The 18,633-nt window shown below is 38.1% G+C and overlaps 1 protein-coding gene across 3 annotated transcripts in view; it reads right to left on the bottom strand.

The window, feature by feature from the left end:
- Kaz (Katazuke) overlaps positions 1–18,633 on the bottom strand; it is a 117,975-nt gene that overhangs the window by 61,057 nt on the left and 38,285 nt on the right. For all 3 annotated transcript variants that reach the window (XM_067095754.1, XM_067095758.1, XM_067095748.1), the window contains one exon: positions 7,400–7,491. In XM_067095754.1, the coding sequence (XP_066951855.1) occupies positions 7,400–7,491 (92 nt within the window). The remainder of the gene's footprint in view (positions 1–7,399; positions 7,492–18,633) is intronic.

The following is an 18,633-nucleotide window of genomic DNA, read 5'->3' as shown; positions in this document are numbered from 1 at the left end:
GCTCACGGTTGTAGCTTTTATCAGTTTTGAAATATTTTCACATAAATCACGATAACTGCCAAAATTTCAACTTTCGGTCAACTTTAACTTGACCGAAATGGTAAAAAAACGCAATTGTAAGCTAAAACTCTTACATTCTAGTAATATTCAATCATTTACCTTCATTTTGCAATAAATTGGAAGTCTCTAGCACAATATTTCGATTTATGCTGAATTTTTGAAAACAACATTTTCCTTACGTCTGTGCGGTAACTCGGCCGAACATCTCAGAAATTCTTTCGTCTCGATATCGTAATATTTGCACCGTTTTATATTATTCGTTACATAAAGTTTTATATATGAAAATGTGCGCAATTTCATGTACAATACAACAGAAAATAACTCATGGTTGTAGCTTTTATCAGTTTTGAAATATTTTCATATAAATTACGATAAATAGAAAAATTAGACTTTTCGGTCAACTTTAACTCGACCGAAATGGTGAAAACTGCAATTGTAAGCTAAAACACTTACAGTCTAGTAATATTCAATCAATTAGCTTCATTTTTCAACAAACGGGAAGTCTATAGCACAATATTTCAATTTATGGTGAATTTTTGAAAAAAAAAAAAAATTTTTTTACGTCCATGCATTCTACAATTCATGCATCAATTTGTGATAATATTTTCTCTGTGTTGCTTTGATCGTTTTACAATTTGTTATATACCAAAATCATCGCAATTTAGTGTACAATACAACTAAAAAAAATTAACTCATTAGCTTTAACCGCTGTGCTTACAGCATGATTTGTATACAATTATATAAGTTTTTTTTTTTCGTTGTCATATATTCCAATATGTATATATGATAATGATATTTTTTTTTCATTTCTGATGGTTGCATACTAAACTTCAGGCAATGACAAAAAAAGGAGCCAAAAATGAACTCTTAATCTTAAAAACTAAGCGTGCTGTGATTTTTTGAAAAAAAACTTTTTTTCCGCTTCGGCACTAACTCACCGAACGCCTCCGGCATACGGGAGACGTTTTTGTAAATAGAGGCTCGGCATTTAAGGGTTAATAGGAATCATAACTCCTTAACTGCCTTCAACACGTGAGGTTTTGCTACTAAGTTTCTCCAAGCATGCCAGGAGGCTTGCAATTGGCCATCTACCAGAACCTGAGGGCTGCACTTATTCCTGAAAGGTATTAAACAAAACTTGTACCAATATAACCTTATTGCCTTCACCTGTGCAGCATAAGCCTTTACTACAGATAGGAGCATAAGTGTTCTCACTTCTTCCAAACTGAGTTAGTATAGGCAAGAGAACACTAGCCTTCAGTATCAAAAACGAGTTAAAAACTAACGCTCTTCCTCGCTAAACTCCAACTGGCACCAAAAATCCTCAAAGCTGGCTTTACAAACTCTAAGCTGGCACCAAAAACACATTAAGTTGGCGCCTCAACCTCTCTAAGCTGACATAGAGAAGAGGCAAAATACTGAGTAAAAGTTTAATAAAAGATGAAAACTTCAACAATCTAAACAGACTGTTTTAGTGTGTCCAAAGCACTTGTCAGTCTCGAGTTCGTCTCTTACAGGAAAGAGAAAAGAAAACAAAATCTTCTATTGAAGACTGTTTAAGCGCCGATGAAATGGCTGTATCCCAAGAGGTGGACTCTGCAACTTCATAAAAAACCAGAAACAAGCCCCGGCAGACCTAAAGAGAGCCTTGTGCGCCAGAGTACGAGAAAAGTTACAAAATTACCTCTAACTGAAGGAGAAAACTTGGGTTCTCTTCTCCAAATACTTAAAGGGCGCTGAAATACTCGAAGACAAATGAGACCTACTTCTATGTGGTCTCCTTCCTCAACTAAATGAGGATACAGTGAAGCGCAACGCTCCAGCAAACGCTGATCAAACCAAAGGAGATCCTCTGATTCAAACTCTTCTTCCGCCAGTGCGACAGGAGGAGACAGCTGGTGACAGGAGAAGACAGCAGCTGAGTACTGCATCGTATTCCACAACTCGATGAGAGGGAGACAGTCTGAAGCAACTCAGCTGAGAACGCACAAGGCGGCTAAATGAAAGAAAACAAGGTGCCACAAGAAAATGGGAAATGTGGGGAAGCGAGGGGAAGAGGAGTTACAATGACCTCCCACCTTGTCCAAAAGCGAGTCAACATACTTGAGAGCATTCCCATATGACACATCCTTTGAAAATTATGTACCTAGAATAATATCTAGCTTGGAAACAACAGAAGATACTGTAACATGGTAGATTTGGAAGGAGAAACATTAACTGAGGCAGAAGTAACTGATTTGCCAATAGCCAAAGAAAAAGCAAAGGCAAAAGACAAGGTTTAAACAACTGACTGAGCTGACATAACAACAGAATAAGTAAAACTCGTTACAGACACATTTGTTTTAACGAAACTGTCTATACCTACTGTATACTGTATATACAATTAGTCCTATAGGTGCTAATAACCTCATACTAGGCGCTGATGACAGCAGAAGTCGCATATGTAGCAAAGATTAACGTTTACTAAAACGATCTTTTGGCTAATACATTATACGAGACAATGAGCGTGAAAAACAGAGGGAACATGAAAATGATCGTCTTGCGAAGGAAATTAACCCTTAAACGCCGAGCCTCTATTTACAAAAACGTCTCCCGTATGCCGGCGGCGTTCGGGAGTTAGCGCCGAAGCGGAAAAAAAGTTTTTTAAAAAAATCACAGCACGCTTAGTTTTTAAGATTAAGAGTTCATTTTTGGCTCCTTTTTTTGTCATTGCCTGAAGTTTAGTACACAACCATCAGAAATGAAAAAAAATATCATTATCATATATAAATATGGAAATATCCCTTAAACGCCAAGCCTCTATTTACAAAAACGTCTCCCGTATGCCGGAGGCGTTCGGTGAGTTAGCGCCGAAGCGAAAAAAAAGTTTTTTTCAAAAAATCACAGCACGCTTAGTTTTTAAGATTAAGAGTTCACTTTTGGCTCCTTTTTTTTGTCATTGCCTGAAGTTTAGTATGCAACCAACAGAAATGAAAAAAATATCATTATCATATATAAATATTGGAATATATGACAGCGAAAAAAACTCATAATTGTATACAAATCGCGCTGTAAGCACAACAGTTAAAGCTAACGAGTTAATTTTTTTTAGTTGTATTGTACACTAAATTGCGATGATTCTGGTATATAACAAATTGTAAAATGATCAAAGCAACACAGAAAAATATTATCACAAAATGATGCATGAATTAAATAACGCTTTCGGACGTAAAAAAATGTTTTTTTCAAAAATTCACCATAAATCGAAATATTGTGCTAGAGACTTCCCATTTGTTGAAAAATGAAGCTAATTGATTGAATATTACTAGACTGTAAGTGTTTTAGCTTACAATTGCAGTTTTCGACCATTTCGGTCGAGTTAAAGTTGACCGAAAGTCTAATTTTTTCTATTTATCGTAATTTATATGAAAATATTTCAAAACTGATAAAAGCTACAACCATGAGTTATTTTCTGTTGTATTCTACATGAAATTGCGCACATTTTTATATATAAAAGTTTATGTAACGACTAATATAAAACGGTGCAAACATTACGACAACGTGACGAAAGAATTTCTGAGATGTTCGGCCGAGTTACCGCGCGGACGTAAGGAAAATGTTTTTTTTTTCAGAAATTCACCATAAATCGAAATATTGTGCTAGAGACTTCCAGTTTGTTGCAAAATGAAGGTACATGATTGAATATTACTAGAATGTAAGAGTTTTAGCTTACAATTGCGTTTTTTGACCATTTCGGTCGAGTTAAAGTTGACCGAAGGTTGAAATTTTGGCAGTTATCGAGATTTATATGAAAATATTTCCAAACTGATAAAAGCTACAACCATGGCTTGTATTTTGTTGTATTTTACATGAAATTGCACACATTTTCATATGTAAAACTTTATGTAACGGCTAATATAAAACAGTGCAAAAATTATGACAAAATGACGAAAGAATTTCTGAAATTTTAGGCCGAGTTACTGTGCGGACGTAAGGAAAAAGTTTTTTTCAAAAATTCACCATAAATCGAAATATTGTGCTAGAGACTTCCAATTTGTTACAAAATGAAGGTAAATGATTGAATATTACTAGAATGTAAGAGTTTTAGCTTACAATTGCGTTTTTCAACCATTTTGGTCAAGTCAAAGTTGACCGAAGGTTGAAATTTTTTGTAGTCGACGTACGGTACGTCCACTTGGCACCCAACAGACAATTTTAGTCAACGTATCATACGTCCAGTAGGCGTTTAAGGGTTAATATGTATATTATACTAATTCTAAATACAGTCAGTAAGACTGTGAAAAGGGAGAAGTAGGTATTGGAGAGCACACAACCCCATCGCCCTGAGAACCGACCTGGTTCCCTGGCAGCTGACTCTTTCGCAAAGTCATACTATCGCAAGGAAGTCCAAGGCGAGGGCACCAACAACTTACGTCTAACAGGGGAAAGCGAAAAAGAACGCACACTACGGGGGAGATTTGGAACAGTTCTCAGTCACGAACTCAGTTAAACTTGTAACAAAACTTAAAATAAAGTTAACATTCTGTTCTAACTTCTCGATGCACTTTTCCTGAACAGAAAGGGGAGCAGAAAGCAGAGCTACAAAGTCTTAATACTAGCACTACCAAAATGCCTAGCCTGAGTATGGATGGCTAGAGATGAAGGGACGCTTAACTGATTGCTTTCGCAACCTATCAGCGTCCCTTCTTTCCTATATCTGACATATTTAAGCATAAAGTCCTCAGACCAATCCCTACATTCCTCACATCTAGTTTTGAGATCACACTCTGTACCCCTACAGGCGGTACAAACTGAATGTTGATCTACTTCAAATTTCAACATTCTGCTTACACAAAAATCATTTCCACATAGCTTGATGTTATTGGTTTTTCTTCTGGTGGAAGACATTTCTAGGAAAATGAAATTACAATACTGTAAACAGGTGCAAAACAGCCAAACTTCCCAAAATACCAACAATCGCCTATGCACAATGGCGGCAAGAACAACTCTGACTAGAGCTTAAAACGTTAAAACACACCTGTTGGAGAAACAGGTGAACTAGACAGTCTTCTGGGTCAGCCAAGCGATCTCATTTTTTGTTGGAATGCCTACTCGCCTATCGGCATAAGAGATATAAGCTAATTTAACAGTAGGTATGGTTCATCCCAAATAAATTATAACAACACAAAGATGAGATAATGATGACTGTCCATCATACAACCCCTGGAGGAATAATAAGTGATAGTATCAACTTGGCTCCTGTGGGCACCAGAAGAGTTGGAAGACCCCAGAACTACTTGGATGAGAACTGTGAGAAAGAAGACTGGAGATAAGTGAAAATTTATAAAAGATAAAGCACAGGAAAATGAGCGGTGGAATTTCACGAAGGTCCTTTGCATTACAGAAGATAAAGTACAGGAAAATGAGTGGTGGAATTTTGCAAAGGCCCTTTACATCTAACAGTCTTGGAGGTGATGATGAATTTTTCAAAGTTGCACAACACATAATGGAGTACGAACAGTCTGGTATGCTACATTTAAACTGATTATGTACAGTCACTCAAAAATGTTTTGCAACATGTTCCAGAAGTTTTCGTTCACCCAACAGTAATTTGTTCTTTCGATATTTACAAGGAAATGTAATTTTCTTATTCGACTTTGGTTATTAATCATACGGTTAACAATATAAAAAAGAATGGTGAGTAAAAAATTCATATTACGAAAAATGAAACATTTTGAAAAATTTCACTTCAGATGATTGGGCAAAAGAGTCAAAGAAGAAACTATATTTCGAATCCAGATAAAAGCTTATTGACTAATAAAGTAATATTGAATAATCATCAATGAAATATATAAATAAAGAAAGAATTCAACCATTATTGTTGTCAAAAACAAAAAAGAAAAACATCTCGTAACGTCGTATGTTATCATGTGACTCCACATTCGGGCAGGAAAATTAAACTAAACTGTCTCGTCACTTGCACCGATAAGATAGGCAACAGACTGCCGCACCACAATCATTACCTTGCATAAGACAAATGTCTCTATTGTAGATATTGCTCGGCAGCTCAGCGTAAATAAAACAACCATGTATAGAGGAATAAAACAACAGAAATAACGAGGAAATATGATAAATTCATTGTAAAAAGTGGAGGACTACCCCATTGTTGCACTACTGTTATGGATCATAATCGGATGATCACTGAAGGAGCTCCGCCTAACTCCCCTGACAAGCTGGTGTTGCCATAAAGAGAGAACATTACACTTTCCCTTCAAGTTGCTGCTCAAACCATCCGTAACAGGCTACATGAGACCAAAATATTATTTCATCATACTCCTGCCAAGAAACACTTCATATCAGCGAAACACAAAGAATAGAGGCTAGGGTTTGCGTTATAATATAATCCAGTAGCCGATGATTTCTGTAAGAATCATCTTTTGAGAAGAGGAGGAGACATTCTTCACTGATGAGCATGGTAGTCTTCTTCACTGCTGGTGTTTAGCATTACCTAAATTAATGTTGAACTTCTTGCTAATTTTAATTCTTTAGAAACTTAGATAATAAGAAATACAACAATAGGCGTTATATATTTGGTTAACTTCATAAGAGGCATCAAAATGATAGGCCTAAGTAGCAATGAAAGAAATGAGAAATTACACATGATAACGGCAGTATATATATATATATATATATATATATATATATATGTGTGTGTGTGTGTGTGTGTGTGCGCGCGATTATATTCTGTGTATTACAAAAACAGACGTGAAATCTGTTAGTCTAGTTCAGTATATTTTATATCAAGTTTCACTAGTTCACAATATACATAGGATTAGTCATTCAAAAATTTGATTAATAATAATGTGCAAGCAAATCTTTACAAAAGTCATATTTGTTGATGTTAATAAGACTAATAGTTCAACTTATAACAGTCGTAGGCCTATGTCTACAAAGTTCACACATATGAAAGAGATAAAACAACGATTGTGATGGCAGTTGGAGATGAAAATATTAAAATATAAGAACAGCGATGACCTCTGAAGTATTATAGTAACATCCTTTTATCAAATAAAGTATGACAACAGTAAGCAGTATCAGAAAAAGCCCTGTTAAGGGAAACTGCAGGTAATTTCTCGGACCCACCACTATAGTGTTCAGCTGTTTCACGCGCTTACAACTGAGTTGCCAAATAGCGCCAGATGTCTCTATTATAAGCTGTTGTCCGAAAACTTTTGAAGTATGTTGCAAAACTTTTTTGAGTGATTGTACATACATGATACATAATAACTAAAGAATGAAATACATGATACATAATAAATAAGTGGAAAATGAATAAAAATGTTAATACTGTATAACTTACCAGTACCAGCAGGAAAAGCTATCAATGCCATACATCGCTGTATTGACGGCAAATGAGCTGGATCCTGGCCAGTGAAATATTTTCTTGCATGCCTATGGGACCAATAAAAATTCATGTAAAAAAAAGGACATGCCATCAAAGCATCATGACAACATTTACAACACAATTCAATAAATGTTATATGGAAAAGGGATGAATATACTGTGTACTGTAGTATGGATATATTGTTAATTGTTGCATGATTCTAGATATCTGACAAGTACTATAAACTGTTAAAACATCTCAAAGCTGCAATACAACTACTTTTAACCCACAGAAATGAGAACATACACAGTGTATGATCCTATGAAAGGCACTTTCAAGTCAAAAAACAAAAACAAATTTCAAACAGAACATACCATGGTCATCTCTAGAGAAGAGCTTGCTGGATTCACTCTAAGTCACATATAAACAGACCAAAAATTCAAAATTCTTACCTCAGAGGTAAAACTTTTAATCTCAAGTAAATAATGCCTACATCTATATGTATACTGTATATCTTTATTATACTGTATTTATATACCTACACCTAATAAATATGAGATCAAGGGGACACCTCTAATCACACAGAATTTATTGATGATACAGTCCAACCTCTTAAATTCAGCACCCTTGGGACCAGGCCACTGTCTGACCACAGAAAATGCTGGATGACAGAAATCTCCCCTAAAATAACCCCTATGTAAACAAGCCTTGTTAGCTCATTCCACAAATATTGCTGTGTTATCAAAAATATAACAACGTTTATGAATAATCACTGTCATTTGTTAGGTTTAGTTCCTTATTAAAATTCTGGCCTGCTCCATAAACATCTCCTAGAAAAGTTTGCACCTTCACTATGTTGGAGCTTAAACCACTTTATAAGCGCACTGTTGAATTCTGATCTCCTGGTACCTTTCAATGTTTCCAGGCACTTCAAGCTTTTCTGGCTTTCATTTTCAGCAAAAACCTAAAAATCTGCTACTTTTGTTTTTTTAAACCTGCATGTGTGTGTGTGTGTGTGTGTGTGTGTGTAGGTGTATAGAGAGAGAGAGAGAGAGAGAGAGAGAGAGAGAAACTATTGTTGTTTATTCCTAATCCTTGCTCTGAGTGTCATTCTTGGTCTCCTGAGCAATGGAGAATCTTTCCAAGAAGAAGTGGAACAGGGTGAAGTCAGTGACACCATCTTGGGAAGGGTTCTCTCCTACTTCGATGGATACTTCACAAGATCCCCCAGCTTTTCTTCCTCTTCTTGAACAATTATCCTCCCTTTGCTCCTTCTTCATTCGAAGTTTTTACCCTTTCTCATTCTTCCATGACTTCGCCTTTGGATGTTTTGGGAGAGGGGTCAGGAGTTACTGTACCTTATGCTGCCCCCATTCTGTTGGAAGGGTAGCCCCACCCTCACCCCTGAGAAGGTGGAGGCAGCACCATTTTGTTCTACTCTTTCAGGATCAGATGTGCAGAAGATATCGGGCCAAAATTTTGTTGATTGCATGATACATGAGATTGGATGATACAAGCGTACAGTATGTGCAAATTATGGTTCTTTTGTATGCTGTATATTTTTGAGTTTCACAGAATGTTTACACTGGAAATAAACCGTGCTTGTGTATTTATCAAGCAAGCTTCAGTTCTGAAATCCAAAAAAATCCAAAACTGAAATGACTTGAGGGGCCACCCTTGTAGCCGCTCAAGAACCAATGGCAGCTAATTCAAAAAGGGCCAGATCATGGGAGTTGCCGGACCACGGAATACCGGATTTAAGAAGTCAGACTGTACAGTAAATTAAAGATAAAGGAAGGAATTTCTATGCATACAAAGGAGAAACTTTATCAAGAATTTCACTTTAAACTGTTTTTCAATATAAGATGCTGTATTTTCATCTAGGAAATTCCTGTTAAACCAACATGATATAATGGAACAAATTTCAAGATGGTAGTTACTAATGACTTGCATCAAGTACAAATTATGAAAGGGAGATGAAGCAATCATGCAAGTCCTTTGACCTGTCTGCTATGTCCCTGCCTCATTAGGTACACCTCCCCTAGACTCCTATCAACTGAAAAATATGATCTTAAGGACCTTCGCTTGTATCCAAAAATCATACGACGGTTCTTTGTATGCAATTGTCATGGTCTTGCCGTATCCAGAATCCACATGAACATACGCAGGCATTCGCATTTAACAATATAATTTTGGAACCATAGTGAAGGAGGTGTAGCATGGGTACCCCCTTGCGATGGCAGAATTGAAAGAATGTAAATTTCAACTCTGCATTGAAATGCATTTGCCAAAGTGACTTATCTACAATGTCTATCGAAAATATGAAACAATTTGTGGCAAAAAGACCTGAATAACAGCATAACAAAGGTCTTGAAAAGAATACTTTTAAGAAGTCTTTGCCTGCCAACGCCGGATGAATTCGAGCTTATTGTAACAAAAAAATACCAGTCAGGCACCTGTGTTGGAATTCTTTTTCTTCAAAATAGGCTTCGCTGACGTGTTTAGAGTTTCCTCTTCAATACAGAATTACGTTTTTAATTGGTATACATCTAGAAATCTTAATGTGTTAGTGTTATATTGCCCAAGAAAGTTGATACAAGCGTGAAATTCCTCGTAGGCTGTTTATCGGTCGGTGATCACATTCTCATGCTCCTTTATTAAATTACGAAGCAATAAATGCTGAGAATCGGCTATTGGGGGTCCACGCTCCAAATTCCTGTTAAGTTGCTTGCGTATTTCCTAACTGTTTGTTTGCATTTTCATGAGAAATCAGGACAGCAAATATCAAGTACTGTATACAAAATATACTACAGATATGCATTATATTTTTCTAATAAATAGTAAAGCATAAAGACATTTTAACTCAATATCACTGTAATGAAAGAAATTGTGTATGATACTGATACAGCCTTGTAATCATCGATTCCAGGCATTTCATTCCCAGTAACCGCATATGTTTGTAAGCCTGTTTAACCAGCGAGGCAATGCGATGGGAGTTGGGGGTTTTCGGGGGTGTCGTACGATTTCTGGATACCTCGATAGTCCTTCGTTTGGGACCATACAACTGCAATCGCCTTCGTATTGACAAATGCGATCGTATGATTTCTGGATATGGCCCCTTGTCTCTTAGACTGCTCCACTGAGAATGCCCAATACTTAGGGACATGTTCAACAGTGAAGAAGATGGTGACCTAGAAGAATCCCCTGAAGAAAGGGGTAACATTGATATCCTCGATGATTGGGGCTTTTATTAGTAAAAGAGTTGAACTAGACCACTATGTAACATTCTTAGTTCTGATAGGGCTGGCCCGAAGGATATGTTCTTAATGATTTTATTAGATCAAATTTAATATATTGCAACTCCTTAAAAACTTAATTATTGTATAAAGTGAAAATGTTAAAGATTTTGACAGAATTTCTTTCAAAAGAGTTGTGTCTGATATTTATTTCATTTTGCTGGTTGAAAGTTGGACAATCATTAAAGTTGTCTGATATTTATTTCATGTAGTTGGTTGAAAGTTGGACAATCATTTAAGATGTTTGACTGTAGGTGCTCTGCACTCTGGGGATTGGGTTGAGTGGGTTATTCATCTAAAACCCATGGATCAAATGTGTGTCACTAATTAAAAGGCAGGTTAATATTACTGCCTCAAAATAGCTTTCCTTTTGGAATGAAAAACACCACTATACAACAGTTGGATTAATTCGTTTTTGTCTTTTTCATTATTCCTTAATGCCTGCCATCAATTTCATTTTATCTAGTGAAATTGACAGTAGCTTTGACTGCTTCACCAATCTTCATTTCCTTTAATGCCTACAGGTGCATGGACCAAACACATTTCAACATTTATACCACTTTCATAGAGTTTTTGGAATGAACACTTAATTTACTGAACAAAGGGATATTCAGGACAAAAATTTGAAGGCTTCATGAGCACTTTTGAATCACCAAAATTAAAAAATTTCTATGGTGGAGTTTTAAAAATCTAACCTTCTGACAATACTGCAGATAATCCTGCCATGAAAATAGATACATTATTGGATAAAGAAAACTGACTTTTCATTAGACAATATCGAAACAAATCCTGCACCAGAGAAAGATGTGGATCAGTCAGTACAGATTGGACCTTTTGTCTTACATGTTCTGTTGCACGGATGTTGCTTGTGATGTTCAAGGGTACATGAATAGTTTCTGGATATATAGTACAAGTGCATAAAGACATATTTTACACAAAAGCCAAGGAGGGGGAAATTCAATTATTGGAGGAAGTGCTATGTTTACATTTACAGACTCAAAAGTTCGGTTGGCTATGAGTGGGAATAGTGAATGATTATTTATAAAAATGTCCCTCCACTGGAAGCTATGTAGTTAGTGATTCACCTGCTTGAATTTTTATTGCACTTCTTATGGTTAATAAACCTAAGCAACGAGGCACTTTCAATTTTAATGTATTTTTGGAGAGGACTGAACACTCCAGTGCAGATTCTGGGTCCTTCATTACGGATTAGAATTAAGCTTTTTAATACCCGAGTCTGATGCTATTTGACTTCCTTAGCATAAAATAGATAGGACTGCTATCTTGTGTAGTACCATCAGGGTTGAATAATCAGTTCTCCTAGTTGTATGTGATAGTTTTTTATAAGGTTTAACAAATTTTTCCTTTTAACTTTTACCCATGCTGTTTGCTTTCCCAGTTAGTGGATATAAAAAATTAAGCCTATGAATTTTACCATTTTTAGTTCCATTTCATAATTAATTTTCCATCAAATGTCTGTTTATAAAACATGACTACTTTGGTTTTTCCTACAGAAAATTGGATACTTACTGATGAGGTCCTGTGTATGCTTTTTCTATGGCATTATTGAAAATATCCTAGGTAAACCTTAAGTTTAAGGTAATATAGTATGTTGCAAATTTATCTGTGCACTTTTTCTATGGCATTATTAAAGATATCTTAACCAACCTTAGGTTTAAAGCAATATAGCATGTTGCAAATTTGTCCTTGTATAAATATTCTTAATTCAAATTGATGATTGGTCTATTATATTATTGACTGCTAGTAGGAATAGCATACTGATAAACACACACCCCTGTGGAAGAGCATTTTCTATTTTATATAATTTATTCTTGCTTGGAAAGTCTGTGAGGAAGTTTTTGTATAAATAAAAGTAGGTTGCCTCTTATACCAATGATATGACATTTTTAATAAAGCATGTTTGAAGCTGCATCATATACCTTTTAGGCTGGCCTTTAACTTGATGGTTTACTTGGATCCTTACCTACTTATGTTACTGATACTGTGTAATGACGGCATGATGCCAATCTTTCGGAAACAATTTTTCATCCAGAGCTGATTATAAAAATGTTATTATATAGCTTTTAGCCAACATGGTTAGATATCTGATCACTTTAAAATTAATACTGAAGTCTTGACCTGAAGCTGAACTGCTGTAAGAAGAAAAGGCAAAAGCTAGCTCTCCAGTTGTAATCCATCTATTATTATGGTACAGTATAAAACTTTGGTTTTCAAAGTTTATATGCTCTGATTCTGTTTTCCTTTTATGTTCTCTAGCCCTTTGTTGGCCGAGTTGGTTGAGCTTCAGACCGTCATTCGATGGGCCGGAGTTCGATTCCCGCCGCCGGCTGATGAAGAGTTAGAGGAATTTATTTCTGGTGATAGAAATTCATTTCTCGCTATAATGTGGTTCGGATTCCACAATAAGTTGTAGGTCCCGTTGCTAAGTAACCAATTGGTTCTTAGCCACGTAAAATAAGTGTAATCCTTCGGGCCAGCCCTAGGAGAGCTGTTAATCAGCTCAGTGGTCTGGTAAAACTAAGCTATACTTACTTTTTTACCTTTTATGTTCTTAAAAGTACAAGTCAATATTTTCCAAGAGTTTTTCTAGCACAGGTCTATTTGATATCTACCATTCACGGTTTGTTCTTTTTATGCCATTAATTAGACATCTTGGTGGTCTTTGATGTTCAGTAATCCATTAACTCTTCTTAATTTCTGCCAAATCTCTTCTCGCTCAACCTCAAAAGATTGATCATACTATTTTTTCTCTCAATTTCCTGTTGTTGGCTCTATTCTGTTCTGCTTATTCTACATATTCGAAGGTGATCAGTTGGATGGATCATTTTCCTTCAATGGTCCTGTGGCACCAAAGACAATATGACTTCTGTATTACCCCATAATCTAGTCTTTCAACCCAAAGCTAACAACTAGTTCATTAGCATCTAGCTGCCCAACAAATGATAGCAAAGAGTTCCCTTCTCTAGTGGGGGACTGATCAACAGAGCATACCATGAAACTTCCTACTGGACATAAGTAAGTTTCGGGTAAGATGGAAGGACACTAGGACCTTTGGGGACCATGTTAGTATCGTGGTGTCATTATCATACTGATGGTTGTAAGCAGCAGTTACTGGCTACATCTCCCACTCCTCACAGGAGTAACGTAACAGCACGAGGACCAAGGAAAGGGGCTCCAGACACCCTTCCTTGACAGAAAATAAGTTTTTAGAACTTAAGTCTCCAGATCAGTTGATAGATATATATCTGTTCAGACAAGAAACTAAGGTATCTATCAATACGTGTCTGATATTCCTTTCCCCTTCAACTAAAGAGAGGAAGGGTATGCCACTGAAAGATACATTTGTGTACAAAACAAAATGTTTTGTACACAAATCAGCACGAGGACCAAGGAAAGGGGCTCCAGACACCCTTCCTTGACAGAAAATAAGTTTTTAGAACTTAAGTCTCCAGATCAGTTGATAGATATATATCTGTTCAGACAAGAAACTAAGGTATCTATCAATATGTGTCTGATATTCCTTTCCCCTTCAACTAAAGAGAGGAAGGGTATGCCACTGAAAGATACATTTGTGTACAAAACAAAATGTTATATCAGTAGGAATACTTCAGTCACGTGTATTCTATAGGTACAGCATCTGATAGGTCTTATCTTCTTACCTATCTCGGTAGAGAAGAAAGCAACTAGAAAAAAAAAAAAAAAGATTAGTCTTGATCAATTCCATTGTCCTTAAAAGTAAGACCTCATTGATACAGGATGTGAAAGTGGTTTAGTATAGCTCAGAACCATCGTTCGAAATTCCACGAACATAAAAGTTCTAAGTGAATATTAAGGAGATCAGTCCTCTAAAGATGAATGCTCCTGTATACAAGTCACTGGTATTAAAACCAATCTAGCAGTAGAAACTGATAAGGGAAAGTAGGCACGCTCAATCACTTCACGTTGGCCAGTGGAACTCCTTTACCTGTGCATGGGCACAGGCTCCAGTGACAGAACTTGTCTAACATACATCCCTCATCCTGGAATGTGTCTGACTGACATCTGTGTTGAGCATGCTACTGCAACCCCATTCATCAGGACTGTATACAGAGAAGATCATAGGATAACCCCAGGGGATGTCCTATGATAAGATGATCTATGCAGATATGTGCTAAGTACTCTACTTTCAACTTGTGCACTGTCATTGGACTTCGCACCATTGACAGAGGAGAAGTTGTAGTACTGTCAATGGAATGTGCATCGTCAACAGAGGAGACGTCCTATGAGGAGATCCCAAATGATGATATAAGTTCAGTATGCTACTCAAAGGGGAGTTGCCCTACGATGACAGGACACCAAGGGCCCCGCCCCTTTCCCCTGACTAAGGAACCTCCATGGTGCCATTCCGGAGCAACATTACTTAAAGCTTAAAGACTGATCGTAATGCTTGAAGGCACAAGAAGAACTAGCATACCGAGTTACAAAACAGTCCGGTTAGACTAGGACAGATAAGGGCAGGTTAAGTGGGGAACACTGGGAGAGCGAAGAGAATGTAGAGGGGCTCCCAAGATCTGAGGGGAACACGCCGCTGTACGACTTCAAGGCGAGCAGCAGGGCTGATACCTGTCGTGCAAGAGGACAGGGAAGTCCAGAGGCAAAACAAGTTCCGAACTGTAGGGCCTGAAAAGAAACCTCCCACCCTGAGAAAATGGAGAAAAAATATCTGTATCTAAGGGGAAGGGAGTGAGCCGTAGGACTCACCAACCCCCCCTCTCCCCACCAAGACAGGAAAGAGACAAGATGGTAAATTCCGACTGGTCCTGAGCATGTAGTCGGGAACAACGCAATCGCAGAACTTGCGCAATTAATATTCGTGTTGAGTGAGTGGAGGAAAACTTGCTACATTAAGTAAGACGAATCGTCGCACGAAACCCTCAGCTGCAACACAAACCAGAAATGTCTCGATCGTCTCGATCTACACAACAACTGAAAGACTAAAATATTACCATGTTCCCAGAAATTGTGAAGTTTGAATCAAAACATTGTCTAAAAAAGAAAATAATTAAACATACCTAGAAGATGTTGAGCAACAACAACAATGATATAAAGGGAGAAAAAGCCCCACACCTAAGCCTACTACGCAGTATGAGTAAGCAAAAATATCATTGAAGACATAAGAAATAAAACATATAGAAATGTCTTAATATATCAAAATACAGTGACTCATCATTTATTGCGGGAGATAGGTTCCAAGAACGGCCGCGATAATTGAAATTCCGCGAAGTACGGACAGCATATTTATTTAATTATTTAACATGTATTTGGACTTTTTAAAACCCTCCCTGTACTCTTAACAACCCACCCTTTACTCTATTAATAACAGGGACAACTGTTAAGCAATATGAATTCGGTAGGTAAGTTTACAGTACCATATAACAGGGGCTAAATTACTGTGGTAAAGTAGCTATAGTATATGACGTGAGCGGCAAGCTTTAAATTTTAAAAATACAGTATACATAAAGTAATACAATACAGTATCATGTTACTGTACTGTATTACATGTAATACAGTACAGTAACACTTAAGATTAAAAAAAAATAAAGAATGTCACTGTACTCACCACGAAAGAAGTTGAAGTAAAACTTGCATGAAGATGATGATGAATTTGCTGCGCAGTAAAGATGATGACGATGAAGGTGATGATGACTTTTACTGCGCAGTCAATAACTGTATTTTACGTCTCTTCAGACAGCGGTGCCATTTCCTGGGGCACCTCTTCCACTTCTTCCGTGGTTTCCGAATGTGTAACCGTAGTAGCAGCAGCAGGAACTGGCTCGTTTTTGCGAGGCTGCAAAAACATTGTGATTGGCAGTTGCTGCTGCTGCTTCTTTTTCCAGTTGAAGAGCATCTTGTAGGGGGCCATGACGTCATCGACCATGTTGCAGAATTGAACCGATCGAACCATATCGTCATCCTATTCCTGCGACCACTCTTGCAGTTCCTTAGCCAGGTTGCAGAGCTCGGCAAGCCGTTCCAAAGTCAAGCCAGTTTGGGAGACAACTTCTGTTTCTTGCTGAGCTGCTGCTGCTGCTTCTTCGCTCGCCGACTTCGTCAACTCTTCGAGGTCTTCGTCAGTTAGCGGCTGGGAGTGTCATTCTAGAAGTTCGTCGACGTCGCCCGTGGTCATGTCCGCAAAGCCCTCACCTCCAAGGATTGCAACCATCTGCACAGCTTTCTGTACTGCCGAGCATTGGATTTCGGCAGGTGTAAATCCTTTGTCGTTTGTAAACAACCTCGGGCCACAACTTCTTCCAGCTGGTGTTAATGGTGGCAGGCTTCATTTCTTCCAATGCCTTGTGGATATTTTGGAGGCACGTAGCAATTGTGTGCTGCCGCCAGTATGCCTTCAAGTTGAAATCGTCATCTTCTTGGGCGGCATCCACGGAAGCAACCAGGTTCGCCAGGGCATTCCTCGTGTATAGGGTCTTGAACACTCTGATAACCCCCTGGTCCATTGGCTGAATAAGTGATGTCGTGTTGGGTGGTAGGAACTCAACCTGAACCCCTGAATATGACAGATCAGTAGCATGGCCACCAGCATTATCCATAATGAGAAGGACTTTGAATGGCACACCCTTTTCTGCTAGATACACCTTCACTTGCGGGATAAAACACTGGTGGAACCAGTCTGAGGTCAACATCTTCGTTATCCAGGCCTTTGGATTGTGCATCCAATGTACTGTATGGGTAGTAGATTCTTGTTTTTGTTTTTTAAAGCCCTTGGGTTTTTAGACTTGTAAATAAGTCCTGGCTTTAATAAAAATCCTGCAGCATTGCCACACATCACGAGGGTCACACGATCCTTGTATGCTTTAAAGCCAGAAGCTTTTGCTTCCTCTTTGAACAGGAAAGTTCGCAAGGGCATTCTTTTCCAAAACAAGCCTGTCTCGTCCATATTAAAAACTTGTTCGGGCTGATATCCACCTCCAGAGATAATCTTCTTGAAGGTTTCACTGACATATGTTTCAGCAGCGACTGTGTCAGCCGAAGCAGCCTCGCCATGCAATGAGGAGCTTTTTTAGGCCGTAGCATTTCTGAAACTTTGCAAACCACCCTTTGCTAGCAGAAAATTGCAGTTTCTTACGTGGTGAATGACTGGACGTCCCTGGTTGCGGATCTTCTACGTCTTCTTCATCTTCTTCTGCTTCTTCATGGTCGCCACTGCCGTCCTCTGGTTCCTTAGCGGCGAAGGTCTCGTACAGGCTCCTAGCCTTTGTTTGGATAACGTTCGTATCCAAGGCTATGTTCTTCTTTCGGCAGTTGGCTATCCATACGGCCAAAGCAGCTTCCATACAGACAATCGTTTTATTACGAGCCGTAACCAATCTCTTTGCCGACTTGTTAAAGGTGATGGCAGCTGTCTTCCTAAACTTCGCCTCGTCCTTGTAGATGTAGCAAATGGTGGATTCGTTCACGCCAAAATGGCGGAATATAGCCACGAACTTTCTCCCTTCCTTCAACATATCGAGAAGTTTCACCTTTTCAGCAATCGTCATCATTCTTCGAAGGCGTTTAGGCTCAGTACCAGCCTTGGAAGAAGCAGCAAGCTTGGGAGCCATTGCAGGGGGTGAAAATTGAAGCAAAGTTCAACAAAAACCACAAAAAAATCACACAGCACATCGGAAAGTAAACCGTTTGGCGAGAAAGCTTGAAACGAAGTGGCCGCGAGAGAGAGACAAGGGGAGATGCTGCGGGTTCTGAGCATCAATCTAAGCACCAATCACAGGCCCAATTAGAAATCAGGAAGCTGTGCTTTGTCATCTCCCTCCCATGCACCAATCACAGCCCATGTTACAACGGACTTGGTCACCGAGATGGTACGCTTTGTGTTTTCCCAACAATGGAACACGCGGT

Source organism: Macrobrachium rosenbergii, chromosome 4, assembly GCF_040412425.1.
Source record: "Macrobrachium rosenbergii isolate ZJJX-2024 chromosome 4, ASM4041242v1, whole genome shotgun sequence".
NCBI lineage: Eukaryota > Metazoa > Arthropoda > Malacostraca > Decapoda > Palaemonidae > Macrobrachium > Macrobrachium rosenbergii.
This window is presented reverse-complemented; position numbering and strand designations above follow the sequence as displayed.